Source organism: Ceratocystis lukuohia (assembly GCF_044167205.1).
Source record: "Ceratocystis lukuohia strain C4212 chromosome Unknown Supercontig4_pilon, whole genome shotgun sequence".
Lineage (NCBI taxonomy): Eukaryota > Fungi > Ascomycota > Sordariomycetes > Microascales > Ceratocystidaceae > Ceratocystis > Ceratocystis lukuohia.
Genome location: NW_027263523.1, coordinates 2,204,631 through 2,219,509, shown reverse-complemented (window position 1 = coordinate 2,219,509; position 14,879 = coordinate 2,204,631). Strand labels below are relative to the sequence as shown.

The 14,879-nt window shown below is 47.4% G+C and overlaps 1 protein-coding gene across 1 annotated transcript; it reads right to left on the bottom strand.

The window, feature by feature from the left end:
- Positions 1-7,678: 7,678 nt before the first annotated feature.
- On the bottom strand, positions 7,679-10,649 carry HOO65_040536 (Importin subunit beta-2; the record flags this gene model as incomplete). Its single annotated transcript, XM_071002561.1, has 3 exons — positions 7,679-7,780; positions 7,845-10,478; positions 10,545-10,649. The coding sequence occupies 3 exons, from the start codon at positions 10,647-10,649 to the stop codon at positions 7,679-7,681; spliced, it is 2,841 nt and encodes a 946-aa protein (XP_070859379.1).
- Between the last annotated feature and the right edge of the window lie 4,230 nt (positions 10,650-14,879).

Sequence of the window (14,879 nt, the reverse complement as noted above, 5' to 3'; positions counted from 1 at the left end):
GAACCCACTTCAAGCGGGCTGTCTGCTCCAGGTTCTATGAACCTTTCCAAGAGAATTTGGGGGGGGGGGGGGGGGGGGGGAGACTGGCTTTGTTTTTCTCCGTCCGGCCATCTCATGGTCAGTTTCCTTTTTTTTCCAGGGCACGGGTTCATATATTCGTTAATATATCATATCAATGCCGTAATGGCCCATAGCAAGCGCCAGTATGCCTAGAAAAGAAAAAGTCGAGCATTGTGTTTCGGAGCATAGAAATGCGGCAAACTGACGGTCGTTCATACGGCGACCAAAGGCTGTAGAAAAGCGAGGCCTTGAAAATGTTCAACTCCTAGTTGCATGAAAGTATGACAAACAAGAGTAACAGATGTAGCATTTTCTCCCTGACTTTTTGCTCTTTGCCTGAGCATTGACGTTGACCCCCTCTTGGGTGGTTGAAAATAACACTAGCCACTTATGGGATTAACACATGGTACTCATGACTTGAGATAAGCACAGGGATAAACTGGGGAGGGGTGTGTGTACAAAAGCAATATGCTATTCTTAGCTACAGCTTGTTTCTCACGGGATCCTTCTTGTTCTCGCCCGTTTGTCTAGCGATTTTTCTTATATCTCACGCAGTTGCCTTGTTTGTTTGTTTTCCTCTCAACTTCACCCGCCAAGCGTAACATAGCAAAGCCACATGCACTTTCCTCAGGAACTAGGGAGTAGCAAGACAAGAAGAGTAAGTAGAAGGAGGACACCGGCGACTTTCATCAGATCAACTCGGTTAATAGAGCAGCTTCCCTGAAGAAATCCAACTAAAAGAACGGAGGCAACTGCGCGATTCTTTTTATTCTCCGGACCATATCAGACGACTTTTGATTGATTGGCACAAGTCGAGCCTAAAACGCTTCTTCTATTTCTTTTTTTTTTTTTTTTTTTTTTTTTTTTTTTTTTTTTCTTCATTATCTTACCGTTGAGATTTACTCGAGTCAAACCCTGCTACATCTGTTTCACAGGCTCTGCCATCAAGCCTCACAAGTCACTGATTAATGTGTCTATAGAACTGAAAACCCATATGTTATCCACCAAACTCTTTACTGCACATAGCGTATACTTGTGAAAACTCGGGGGGTTTTAGCATCATCGGAAGATATTCCGCGCACTATAGAACCCAGGTCAGTGGTCAGGACACCTCCAAATTTCAACCCGACAAGTCATCTATGCCATACTCCCTCCGCCTGGGACTGGCGTGTGTTGTACGTGGTGCGTTTGTGCATATGTAAGGGAGGTAAGCCTGGTACACATCAATATCTACTATCCATAGAGGAGATTGGTGCGCATGTACAAGATGTGGTATACTAATACAGCAGCAAGCTTAACTCTTTGCTTGTGTTGTGGCTATGACTTGGTGTGCTGTGCAATGAGACATTCAACCATGACCTCCCCACCAAGACAACCAAGCTAGACCCAGTCAAGACAAGTTGGCTGGCTGGCTGGCTGGCTGGCTGGTTGCCTTCTAAAACAATTCAACATAATGTCCAACAAGGTTAAGTCGAACCATTTTGGCTCCAACAGGTTTGGCTGGTGTTTGTCCCGCCAAACATAAGCCTAATAGGGCCGATGATAAGCAAAGGTGCAGAGAAAGCTCAATATCCACTATCATGCAGTTTTGTTACAATGTGAATAACAACAATAGCTACAAGAACGCACAGGAACGGACGGGCGCAAAGAAAGACAAAAAGATAGCTAAAGGAAACAAACAGCGCTAGCTACAAGCAATCAACTAACTCCACCTCTTAGTAATAAGTGCAAAAAAGCCAGAGCTGTGTTGAAATCCCCGTTGGTCTATGCGGGAAGAACGCTATGGGTATTGACTGGCTTGATTTTCCTGATGTCAAGGCGATGTGATGTGCTTTTTTGATGGGCCTCCTTTTGTCCGGAAGGCCGAAAGCAATATTGGGCTTTACTTGCATATGAAGTTGATTAAAGTTGGCAACGGATCAAGAGAGACATGATCCACGGAATGTGACATGGATATCAACTATCATGGACATAGAAGAAACGAACGATGAGGACATCATGTTTAGAGGCCAGACAAGACAAAAGTAGCACAAAAGCCATGTGAAAGTCAAAGCCACGAGCAGCTGTTCGAATAGAGTATTACAGAAGCAAGTGACCAGTCCTTCCAAGCCCTGGCTAAGCCCCGGTTTCTCTTCTGTTGCCACCATGACGTGCTATAGGAAGTAGGGCGGGCGGAGGTTGGGATTCTAAGGAGTAAAAAAAGAGGTTCAACCAGGCTATGAACCCGACTCCAAGTTTCTGATGCAAACTATAACTGTAAGCGCACTATCGACTTGAACAGAGACAAGGTGGAAGGTATTCTATTTTTGGCCAGGCCCAACCATGTTGTCTGATGATCACGGAGCACCGAGTGGCTTGATGCAAGCGTAGTATCTCGTTGAATCTTGGAGACGTATTAGCTCCCTCCCTCCCCCTTCCCCCTTCTAGGGCTACAATGTGACGATGAATGGCTAGGAGGAGATGCTGGAAGCGGAGCCAGCTAATAGGGGAACAAAGACGCGAGAAGGAAAAAAAAAAAAAAAAAAAAAAAATAGAGAGCCCGTGCTTGGGAGAATTTGCCCCAAAGCTGACTTAGAGCTGGATAAGAACCTCGGGTCAGGGCCCCTACGTTTTTTTTTTCCTTCCTATTTCCCTTTTTCTGTTTCCTGAACCAGCCGTCTTTGTGTATTGCGCATTGCGCTTATAGTCAGTTAGCTAGGATAAGGGACATGGAGGAGAACAGAACCAGACCAACACTCTGATTGCTGTTTGTAACATCAAATCTTTGGAACCATCTAGCAAAGCTAGGAACCGTTACCATCTTTGTGGCTATAATTCCTTCGTTATGTAGGTAGCAGCATTCTGCTGGGCATTTGCACCGGGGTTTTCTGCATTTGTTTGAATCAGAGTCCATTAAAGCCTAGGGCAAGCTATAGAAATATATGGCGATGGACTAGGTAATGGAGGCAAACACTTGAAAGGAATGAGGCCAAAGAGGAAGGAGATAACAGAAGGGAGGGGAAGAAGAAGGAGGAGATGGACAGATCTTTCTTCGGGCCAGCTTGAGAAGCCCGAGACTGGGAGCAATGCTACTAGAAGTTCAGGATGCCGGGCTGATTTCCAGTCATGTACGTCATTGATTGTCATAAGCAAAGACAATAGGAAGAATGATGACCAGCCCGACCATGACAGCAGCCACTGCATGTTTGTTTCTACACCTATATGTTTAAGGGTAGATTGTTTCGGCTGGTTGTTTCGCTTTGCGTTACATGTTCTCTCGCCTGGCTATGTTGGTTCCTGTTCATCAGCCACACTTTTCTATGAACAGCCACATTTTCTGGTCAATGATAGCAGCACACACACACACACACACACATATACACGGTAAACCACATAATTACCGCCTGGCGGCTGTCTGGAAAATAGGGCTGGGAATACGAGGTTTGCTGACCAGGGGTGATTTTTTTCGGGGGGGGGGGGGGGAACATGAGGAGCCATGAAGAGGAGACAAGACAAAGAAAGAATATGATAATATGGGAGAGAAGAGGAGGAAGAAACGTTGGTCCAGTTGATCTGTGAACTTGACTAATCTAGCAAATGTATTACAAACTAGTTGATAGTAGTAACGAGACCCATCAGCGGATTTGCAGACTCTGGGCTGCACTGCATTACAATAATGGAACTGCGAGAGTTCCAGAGAATCATAACAGACAATAGTGAGCTCCGCTGACTCTCGGGTCATTTTCCTCTTTCCCCTTGATGTGAGGAGAATGTATGTCTGTGCTTGGAGAGAAAAAAGGAGTCCGATTTCAGAGAAGGAATATCACAACAGGTAGACAAGAGCAAGCCCCCTATGCCTTCATGCTGATTTGAGCCTGTCCCCATATACTATTCAGCTCTTGATCCGCTAAGTGATCTGTGATTAACTTCATTCACTATCACTCGCCACTTCTCTTACTTGCTCTTTTCCTTTGCACGTGTCCGTCTCTTGACTTTTGAAAGGATGACTCGCATCTACCTACCCGGCAAAGAAGCTGGAACAAAAGACCGTATGTCGTAGTTGCAAACAGAGTTTTGGTAGCCGGAGTTATTATGAGCGGAATTATCGTTTCCGGCAAGATGTCTAATGCGTTAGTGATTGTTGATAGGATGGCGACCCTGTTGAAGCTAGTGGGAAGACGATTGTGAGCAGTTTGAAGTCGTCGGGAATTACATCGTCAGTTTACCACTTATGAGCAATTTGCTTTGATAGCTCATTGCTAGGCCACTGCCAGTGCTGCTATCTGTCCTGATGGTTCATAGATGTTATGTGGTAGGTTGCCTGGCCTAATGTAGCCTGACACTGTCTAGCCCTTGTTTCTTCCTTTATCAACAACTTGACACGTCTGGTCGTCAGCCAACAAATTCGACATCTTACATACCACATGTTATCTGAATCTGCCTCTGCCTTCATCTGTCTGTTTCTCCTTTGTCTCTGTCTCAGCCTCTATCTCCTTGTTATATCTCCGGCTAAGTCTTAGCTTTGGGCTTGTCTGGAACTTGCATCAGTTCCAGCCAGCGTAAGGCGAACATCATTTCCGTGTGGTATTTATGCTCGTCTATGAACAGAAATATGAAAGCTAACTGGGATCAGTTTCAAACAAGGGGCTATCAGTTAAAGAAGCCGCTTACATTGTTGGTTGATTGGCGCTCCAAAATGCCTTGCAGTGGCCGAGAGGATGTTCCCTATTGAAGTTCCCCTTGAACGTGAACGAATGGGTATTCTTGTCGTCGACATCGGCAAATGACTGCCCATGGCAATTCTCGGCTTTGTAGACTCAGCTGTATTTTGTGGTGTATGAAGAAGCTATGAGCCGACTCATAGCTGTCTTTAGACCTTGGCCAAGCCTTGAGAAGCCCATTCATTGCTCACAGTTCAGGGTGAAAGGAAGTGGCATAAACTTAGCACAGACTTTTCAGTGGTGGACTAGGGGGTAGCTACATATAGGTCAACAAAGAAAACCTCGTATTCACATCATCAAAATAGCACTATAATGTATAGTCCACAAAGCCTTCTCGCCCGTAGGCATTGCTGGCTTTTCATTTCATGCCAGAAGAGCTCGTCTGTGGGACATAAGTCTTGAGTGAGTTTTATACAAGCGAGGCATTAGTGATCTATTGTGCTAGTATATATGCACATAAATATGCTGTTATTACAAGGTGTATACGTGTAGCTACCTGTTAGAACTCTATGCGGAACTATGGAGAACAAATCAATACACCTTAACTGATCCTATTCATCGCTAGCGCTCCTCTGTTGAGCTCTGATGGCAATGAGCAAAGGAAAGTCTCCTGGCAGTTGACATTGGCCTGGACCTATGGTTCGCTTGTGCTAGATCTAAAAACTATAGAAGGAAAAGGAAGCCCGAGGCGGTACATTTAGATACCAAAAAAATCAAGCCACAAGCGTTTACTGGCAAAAAGAAAAAGGCCGGCTTCTCTTTACCTATATCGGGCCCTCTGAGTGATCTGATTCTGCATCCAAGATAATAAGGTGTCGGAAGGAGAAGATACAGTCAAGCGCAGGAGTGCAGAAGCACAAGCGCAGAAGCCATGGACTCCTCATAGGACATGCCGATATGCGCATCCGCGGACAACAAAGCGCAAGGTGTTGGGTACATCTTTGAGATGTGGTGCGTTAGTGGCACTAGCAATCGCACAGCTTCTTCTCCGTCCTTCCGCTTTCAGAGGGTTATCTCGCTCTTGACGGGCCTTTTAGCGCCTCGTTTGTATAGCCAGAATGTCCAAGCTTTGCTGTTGGCATCCAGGCTTGCATCTCTTCATGTTTGCTTCTGCATGTTACAGCTTTGGCAACAACTGTACTTGACTGCTCATTGGCCAGATGCCAAATACACCACCTCTGCCCGAATCCAAAGGATGTCTTGGGTCTTAGATGACTTTAGAATAGCGCCGCCGATTTAGGATAGGAGGGGAGAAGGGGAGACACGAGGTACTTTGTTAGGCATCGTGGAGATCATGGCAACAGACAGTAAGAATAGGAGAAAGCCTGTTTTGTCTCTCGCTCCCTTTTCACTTACTCTTCCCAATCCCACCTGCTCTTGGTTTCAAAGGCCCTGTCATAAAGACCAGTTTTACCTCTTTGTCTCTTACCATTGCCTAGTAGAAGTAAGGGCTATGTCTGGTATGCCTTGCCCTCAACACAGCACAGGCCGGCATTGGTGACCTCCCGGGCATGGATGGATGGAACTCGCTCATATCCCTCACCAAATCGCTCGCTACTCGCTCCTCTTAGAATTAGGTCGAAATAGATCGTTGCTTTTAGTCAGTCCCTTGCTTTTATCTTCCAGTACTCTCTCGTTCCCATCTCCATACCGTACTGATTCTTGATTTTCACTCCCCCCCCCCCCTCCCCTCCCCACCACATCCACGCGCCCCTCTTCGAAATCCTCGTATTCAGAAAATACAAACTTGTTCGCATCAGGGGCGTGTCCCTCCCCCCTCTTCTCGCTGTTCTTATCGCTCTTTCTCTATCCTCAACATCATGTATGTACGCATGAAGCTTGTTAAACACATGCTGTTTCTTTTCTCCTTTTTAGCATAGTTTTGTTATTAGATTACTGGTCACCTTGAGATGACCCTGTACCCGACTAGAAGGCATAATATCACATTCTCTAGAGACAGTTTCTGCAGATAATAGGGGGGGGGGTATGAGAGACAAAAAGTGTTTGCCTAACACATGATTAATAAAGTCCGGAGGAACTGGAACGATGCCTCAACGCACGTAGACGATGTTCACTGAAAATCATTCGATACTAGGGTTATTCAGGGTTATCATGGCGACATCACCTTGAGTTTGCGTGGCTATTTAACTTGTCATGTGCCACAAAGACATCACCAACACCGATCCGATGGGATTATCCTCACTTTGCATCAAGGCGTGATTTTTACCATGGAAATTAAAATCAACTGAGCAGAAAGGGAGGATGGTACGAAAATGAAACTATCTACCTAAAAAAAAGAAAACAAAATCCAAACGAAGCTTGCTGGTGCCTGGCTTCTCTAATAGAGCCCAAGCCTAGTAACAGTATAATAACAAAATCCAATCCGATATAGGGGTTAGCAAAAAACGAAAGAAAAAAAAACTTTTCCTAGAAGTAGCAAGCCTTGATGATATCGTGTTGTCCGTATGTTGTGCGTGCGAGCACGAGAGTGCTACATATCCTCCTCTTTCTATACAATCTCATCGTTGGCGATGATTGACCGAGAAACAAAAGACCCAAATAAAACAATCAGAAAAAAGGGAAAAAAAGGGAAAGAAAGAAACTCCCATGATAGACAAATATGCAGATATAGTAGCAGAAGCAAAAGCAGCAGAGCACAGTCCCTAACTCTCAAGTCTCGAAATCCATAGCGCAACTAGAATGGGCATAGCCAAAACGATCTTGGGTTGGCGGGGAAATTTAATGGGCGCATGCGTGTATGAGAGCAAGATGTGGCAATTAATCTCTCGCTCTGTGGGGATTTCCCGCTTCCTCGGCTTTTGTCTGTCCTCAACCATAGCGACATGATGCTTTGGCTGGCCTGTTAGGGTCAGCCCAACTTTCCCTATAACCTCCGAAGCAAACGAGTGTCTAGGTGTCTAGACCCCATAACCAGTGCGCAAATTTTGACGTTCATTGGGCTTAAGCTGACTTAAAAACTCGTTGAACTGAGGAATCATCTGCTGATAAACGTTGATGACCTGCGGGTTTGTTAGCATGCTTGCTTTTGCACAGATCAGATGGAACAGGGCAGATGTAACTTACACTAGCAAAAGAATCATGGACTTCTTGTTTGACCGGGCTTTGTAACTGCAGGTCCTGGTAGCGGGCGATAACACTGAAGAAGTCGAGTAGAGTACTCTCCATGGCCTTGGGATTTTTCAGCACGATAAGAGAAAAACCTGTAAAGGCACTGGCACGTTCATCGGCGGCAACAACACCCTCCATCGTTGCGAGGAAGTCTTCAGCAAAGACAGAGAGAGAAGGGGCAAGAGAATCACTGTTCTTGATTCCTAGGCGACCTAAAGCAACACACGCATTTTCAGCGACATTAGGCGGGATCCGAGGGTTGGTGATGATCTCGACAAGAGCAGGAACAAGAGTCTTCATAAAAACCATCATATCAGGGCCGCCTAGTTGCAGAGCAATCTCACCAACGGACCAGCATGCATTGTTAATGACATTGAACCCATTGTCAATATCCTCATCAACAATATTGTCAAGGTCTAATTGACGGATGAGAATAGGCATAATGCTACCCATGTATTTGGAAAGTTGGGGGAAGATAAACTTCGCCGCGTCACCAAGCAGGGCATAGGCAGACTGGCGCACCTCGTCTGCAGAGTCTTCCATACACATTGTGAGAAGCTCAAAGAAGTGTCTCTCGTCTTGAGCAACAAGCTCAGCAGCCTTGTTGCCCTCGATAGCCTGGATAATCGCACTAAGAAGATCCAGGCTAGTGATGAGGAAATCCTTTTCAGGCTTGATCGCATCAGCATCGGTATTAGAATTGGCATTTTGCTCTAAATTGGTATGGATAATGTTGACACAGCGGCCAAAGATGTGTTGCGAGTAGTTGGCAAAAGCATCGCCAAGCGCCATAGCAACGTATGAAAGACACTGCAGCAAAGGGAAAAGTTCGCGAGAGTCATCCGGGATCAGCTGGTATCTGGTGATCAAAGTAGGCATCAGTTGGTTGACAAGATGGGGTTGAGCTAGGTGGGGCCCAACACTCTCGGCCAGAGTCTGCACACAGTCGTAGAGGATAGTCATGTTGCGGTTTTTGTATTTGCCAAAGCAGCGAATTAACTGCTGGATGATCGGCTCGCAGTAAGGCTCAAGCTTTCTGCCCGCCTTTTCTTCCAAATTGGCAAATGCAGACGCGCCAGCTTCTTGCACACGCTTGTTGCGATCTAGCATACGACCCATGAGACCCTCCATCAGAGGTAGAAAGTACTCCGAGCATGAGTTAGGATCAGAAGCATTGCAGGCCCATCCAGAGAAGCGGCTAAGAGTCCAACATGTGATCTGCCGAACAACAGGCTCAGTATCATTCAATAGACTGAGGAGATATGTGACTAGTTCAGGGAGATGAGGGGTGACAACATCAATGCAGCCTTCGGCAATAGCGCCCAAAGCAAGCACAGCAGCTTCGCGATGAGGCCACTCCTCATGTTTGAGATTGGTAGTAAGGTAGGGAAGGATACAAGAGAAAACTGGATCACGGAAATCACGAGCGAACACGTCTAGGGCAGCAGCTGAGCCCTTGCGTAGAGTCCAACGCTCTTCCGGGTCATCATCACCACCGAATTCGTCATCTTCAATCTCGCCGTCCTCAAGATCGTCGTTGCCGGCATCCATGCTAGCCAGCTTTTCATAGGCATGGGTGGCAGCGGCGCCTTCGCCACCCTCCGTCATGTTGCGGGCTTGCGACTTCTTAGCAAAGACGGGTTTGATGTCCTCTTCGCGATCTTCCTCTTCTTCGTCGTCATCGCCACCGCCTAGAATGGCAATATCCTCAGGGCTGTACACCATGCACTCCAAGAGAACGGGAATAATCTTGTCAATGTAGGGCGTCAAGGCTTGCCACAAGTGGTCGTGCTCGCCAATGGCTAGCCAAAACTCGGCAGCCTCACAGGCAAGTTCCTCGTCGTCGCTTTGTTGCTGGCTGATAATGTATTCAACCAGGCCGGAGATGTGGGGGTGAAGTTTGTCAGGGCGAGCATCAATTAACAAAACGAAAGCATGGCAGACCTGGCGGCGCACATCAACACTCTGGTCGCTAGAAAGGGCAAAAAGCTGGCTCAGCAGCTCGTCAATACAGTTGAGCATAGCCTGGGTTTTGCGAGGGACAAATTCGTTGATAGCAGTCAGAGCACCGACGCGGACTTTTGTCAGGGGGCTCTTGGTAGCCTGAATCAGCTTGGGGAGGAGAACATTGACAGGGCGTTCGCCGCCATGCTCCCTCTCTAGCGCCTTGGTATTGTCCTCGCAGATTTTGGCTAGGGCAGACATGGCACCTTCTTGAGCTTCATTGGAGAACTGGGTAGTACCACCCTCATTGAGTGCGATACCCAGGAGCATAGGGATCAGTTCGGGCCAGCTGAAAAGCCCCATCCGACGGACGTACTCGGTTGCTATGTTTCCGGCATAGTTGCGGATAAGGGTGTTTTTGTCTTGGAGACCCATCTGGACAGACACTTTGATGAAGGACAAGCTAGACTCGGGAATAGTGGCATGACTTGTCCGGATGTTGTTCTTGATCATGATAGCCGCAGCCGAGCGAACAGTGAAAAATTCTTCGGCGGATAGATTTGTCCCGGGAGGTGTCTCGGGACTAGAGAAGATAAAGGCAAGATAGTTATTGAAGTCGGGCGAGGTCATGGCGTTCTTGAGCATCTAGGGTGGGTCAGCAAGAGAAAATACAGTTGACTAGAGAAGTGTACTATGTTAAGCCACACTCACCTTTTCGGCTTGGCTTTGGAGTTCCCTGTTGAAACCACTCAGCGAGTTTTTCAAGTACTGGGCCAACTGACCCAGAGACTCGGGGTTTGGCTCCCAGGAAGACATGGCCGCACAGTTCTAGTAGTGTAGCGTCGCCTAATAGAAACGAGGAAGGGTAGCTAGTATTTACGAGGAGAGAAGAGTGGCAATCGTGTGTGTGTGTGTGTGTGTGTGTGTGTGTGTGTGTGTGTGTCGCGATTCACACAAGCCAAATGGGAGGGGCGGCAAATGGTAAAACGGCGACGACAAGCAAAAAACGAGGCGGGGAAGGATAAACGCAAGGCCAGATTAAAGCTGGTCTAGGACAAGCCAAGGCGAGCCTCAAGAAAGAGAGAAAATGGCAAAAAAGTAGATTCGTGAGTTCGCGAGGAAAAGCGAAGCTAATAAGAACACAAACACTTCTGCTATAGCTGGGGGGACTCCGGCTGGTAGCATAAACAGGGAGTGAGAGTGTGTGTTGTATAGTGTATGTGGGAATATGGGGAAAAGCGCCTTGGTGGGTGGGTTGAGGGTGACGGTAGAATGCTATGCAGTAAAGGGGAATAATACTAGGCAGTTATGGGTAAAAAGATAAAATATGGGGCAGACTCGCTATATTGCAACCCCCGAAAAGGAACGTGAAAGGATGAGTCTACAACCTGATACTCTCACATTTCACCATCTCTGAGCTAGAAGAACAGCGGGGTTTGTTTAGTTTTATGAACAAGCCAGAGCCGCAATAATCAATGAAGGCCAGGCTCGCTGGCTCGATGTTATTAGGTTTTTAAAGGAGCCACCGTTCTTTCCACCGTAGGTTGTTAGAGGCGATCAACGCCCTAACTGTCTTGCTTCCTTACCCAAGTCTCCTGATCTCCATGTACATATCGTTACACGGGGCTAGTCTTGGGCCAAATGATGGAGGACCTCGTTAGATATAAAACAAAGAGGAAGAGGATAACAATAAATACCACGCAGGCCAGATGTGCACTAACATGTTAATGCACCATGCTTGAGTCTTTACCCTTGCAGCCATGATGATGCCAGTGGCATCGACCGGCGACGATCACATAAAACGTGGCTTTTCATATGCAGAGTAGCGCCAATACAAGTTGGCTACAGATGGAGTTTTTGACAGGATGCATGCACACGACTTATGGCATCATTCAGAAAACAGTGACAGCGAACAATGGCAGGCATCAAAGACAAACAAAGAAATCAATGAAGCTGGGTCGGACGGGCGCTCGACAAAGGCCAAAGACAAAAGAGCACAGCAGTAAGACATGGAGTAGGCATTTGCAGCATTTGTGGCACCGTCAAGTGGGTGTATCACAACGTCTATCCGCTGTTGATCCGCTCTAGAGAGGTCAAGAGAGAGAGGCTGGATCAAGAGACATAGAAGCAAAAAGAATGGGTGTCCAGACAACAAAACGTGGATATGCAATCATCCGTTCCGCTGACTTCGCATTTGCTTTGGAGGTGCTATTGTCTGGCACTAGTGAGTGAACTGGTTACGGGATTGTGCATATGCCATGGGCAAAAGGTGACATGCAACCCCCGAGTGTAAAAACCAACCTAGTCAATCTTGCTGGCGCCACATATTTGAGGATGTGGCGTAATGTGTGCTGGATATGTTGCGCCACACCGGGTATTCGGCACGGGGAAAGTGAAAAAACTCTAGGCCGGCCTACAGGAGGTGTGGAGGAATTTCAAAAAGGCATGTATGTATGTTCTATCACAGTAACACGGCTTTCAGCAAAATGAGCCCAGTTCATTAAAGATACGGCGTGGGAAAACGTAGCCCACGGTGCTTTGCTTTGTTTTATTTTCTATGGAAAGCAATGCTAAAAAGAACGATCAACCACTAGCAAACCTAAAGAAACAAGACCGCTAGAAGTTTAAGAAAAGCAAAAAAATCAATTGAACCAAATTCAAGCCGCCTCTGGAACACCAATTAGGAAAGGGCGGGCCCACAAGAGAGAAAAAAAAAAAATCAAAAACAAGAAACTAACCCTAGGCGCAAACACCAAAAGTAATGTTCTCTATACCTAGGGTCTGAAGTGAGAGTAAAACAAACAACACCAACAATAATGCAACAGAAAAAAGGCATAACGGTCAGCATAAACTTGCACGTGTATCATTGGGCAGGGACGAAGCGAGCGTGGCCCGAAGACAGCAGAGACAACTGCCAGTAGCTCTGGAACACAACATTGTTGTCGATAATCGTTCCAACCGTGTTGTGCAGGCAAAGCAGTCAAAGTTTCCGCCAAAAATGCATTGGCCTATTTGTGACGCCAGCCCAGGGCTCCGTGCTCCGGTGGAACCAGCCAATGCTGAGTTGCGATGATCGCCTGAACACAAGTCCGGGGGCGAGCTGCATATCAACAGGCGGTGTCGCTGACAGCGGGGTCAAAGTCAGCGCAGTGTAGCGTTCGGAGAGGAGGCTGGGGACGATCTGGGCTGGTTAGGTTGGTTACTGGCATGGAGTCAGCAAGTAGCCAGCCAGGCCAGCCCAGATGAGGGGCAAAAAGGCTCAATTACATTGGCAGAGACGGACGGGGACTGAAGCCAAAGAGGTAGTAGCAGTAGCCGCGATCTTCATGGCGGGGGTAACGAGTGGAATGGGGAGCGAGAGACGAAAAGAGCAGTCCTAAGACTTCGGTGGCTAGTCAAGCCGGAAGACGCGTGAGCGTGTGAGAGCAGTGGGTTTTCCTGAAGAGGAAGTGTACAGGCCAGAAGGCCAGAAGATGGTCGCTGAAGAGCAGGAGGTTGGTTGGCTGAAGAGCCGGGGGTAGGCTTGCTTGAAGAAGCGATGGTGATGGGGTGGCCGGTCCCGCGGGACGGGGGCCAAGAGGGCTTGAAGAAGCGGTGGTGTAAGTGGCGGTCAAAACGAGACCAGGTATGTGTGGTTGGCTGAAGAGCCAGAAGAGCTTGAGAAGCGGAAAGACCAATGATACAACGACAAGCAAAATGCTGACCGCATAGAAACGAGAGAAAGAACGAAAAAAAAAAAAAAGATCACCAAAAAGACCCGGCAGAGGGAGGGCAATGGGACGACGACCCGTAGCCTTCAACTGAGCTAGCAAAAGCCAGAAGAAAGCTGGGGAGTCGGCTGCCGGAGAAGAAGAGAAGAAGAAATATGTAGTGAACGAAGGGGAATGAACGGAAATCAGAGGAGAGCCAAAGAGAGGCGCTGACCTGATGAAGAGTAGAAGGAAAGGAAGTCTGGCTGGTGACAAGAGAGGACCGGCCTCGATACTTATCTATCAAGAAGATGGATGTGGGAGATGCCAGGCCCCGGTCTGTGTAAGTCTTCTCTTCTCCCCCCTCTCTCTCCCCGACCAAGAACCCTGACCAGGTCAGGCAGGCCCTTTCATTGACCTAATCCTAAAATATCAGCAACACCGCCCCAAGACCTTGCAATCTTTTTTTTAGGGGTCGGCAGGGTAGCAGGTCAGGCCAGGGTAATCTAGCCAGCTACTGGCACAAGTCGGGTCGGTACAGCGCACTTGGTTACAAGCACAAGCGTACATTACATTGTATGCATACATACATAGCGCATGCTTATTATACACTATATACTACATGCGCTCATGCCCGCCACAACTTGCACCTTGCGTCTCGCTTTAGGAAGAAAACAAATCCATCGCTGAGCAAGGAGATAAAAAAAAAAGGCGAAAAGGCAACAAGGCAAAAAAGAGAGCGCGCGGTCTGTTCTCAACACCAGAAAAGAAAGGAATCGGAAAGAGGACAATCCAAAATTAGCAAAGCCCCTCCAATCCAAAATCGACAAGCTAGGAATGCTCGACGATCTAGATGAGACGACGGGTGATCTGGATCTTGAGCTCTCTCAAAGAGGGTCTTGGAGAAGGGGGAAGGAGACTCAACTCTCTCAAGGTCCTCTTCTTGGTGCCCAGCTTGTTTTCTCCATGATGAGCACCGTCTAGTTGACCTTGTTCATCATCTCCCTCACCCATGGCTAGGCAGTTCAGCAACTGAATCTAAAACGTCTTGTCCCTTGCCACTAACCATATGTGTTTGGGTCTTCTTTGCCCAGCGTCAGGGGAGGCTACTTAGTAGGATAGAATGTGCTTTGTCCACCGACCATGTATGAACCTGCGACAAAATGGAGTGTAGCAGCGAGTAGCAGCTTTCTGTTTTGCTGTTCTAGATCTTGCACCAAGCTCCATAGAATTGGAGACTGGGAGTATGGATTATAACAGTAGAGTCAGAACTCAGCTCGGCTTGGTGTTTGATGGGACCTGGACGCATGTGAAAAGCCTTCTGCATCTTCATCTCATTCCATCCCATCCAACCATT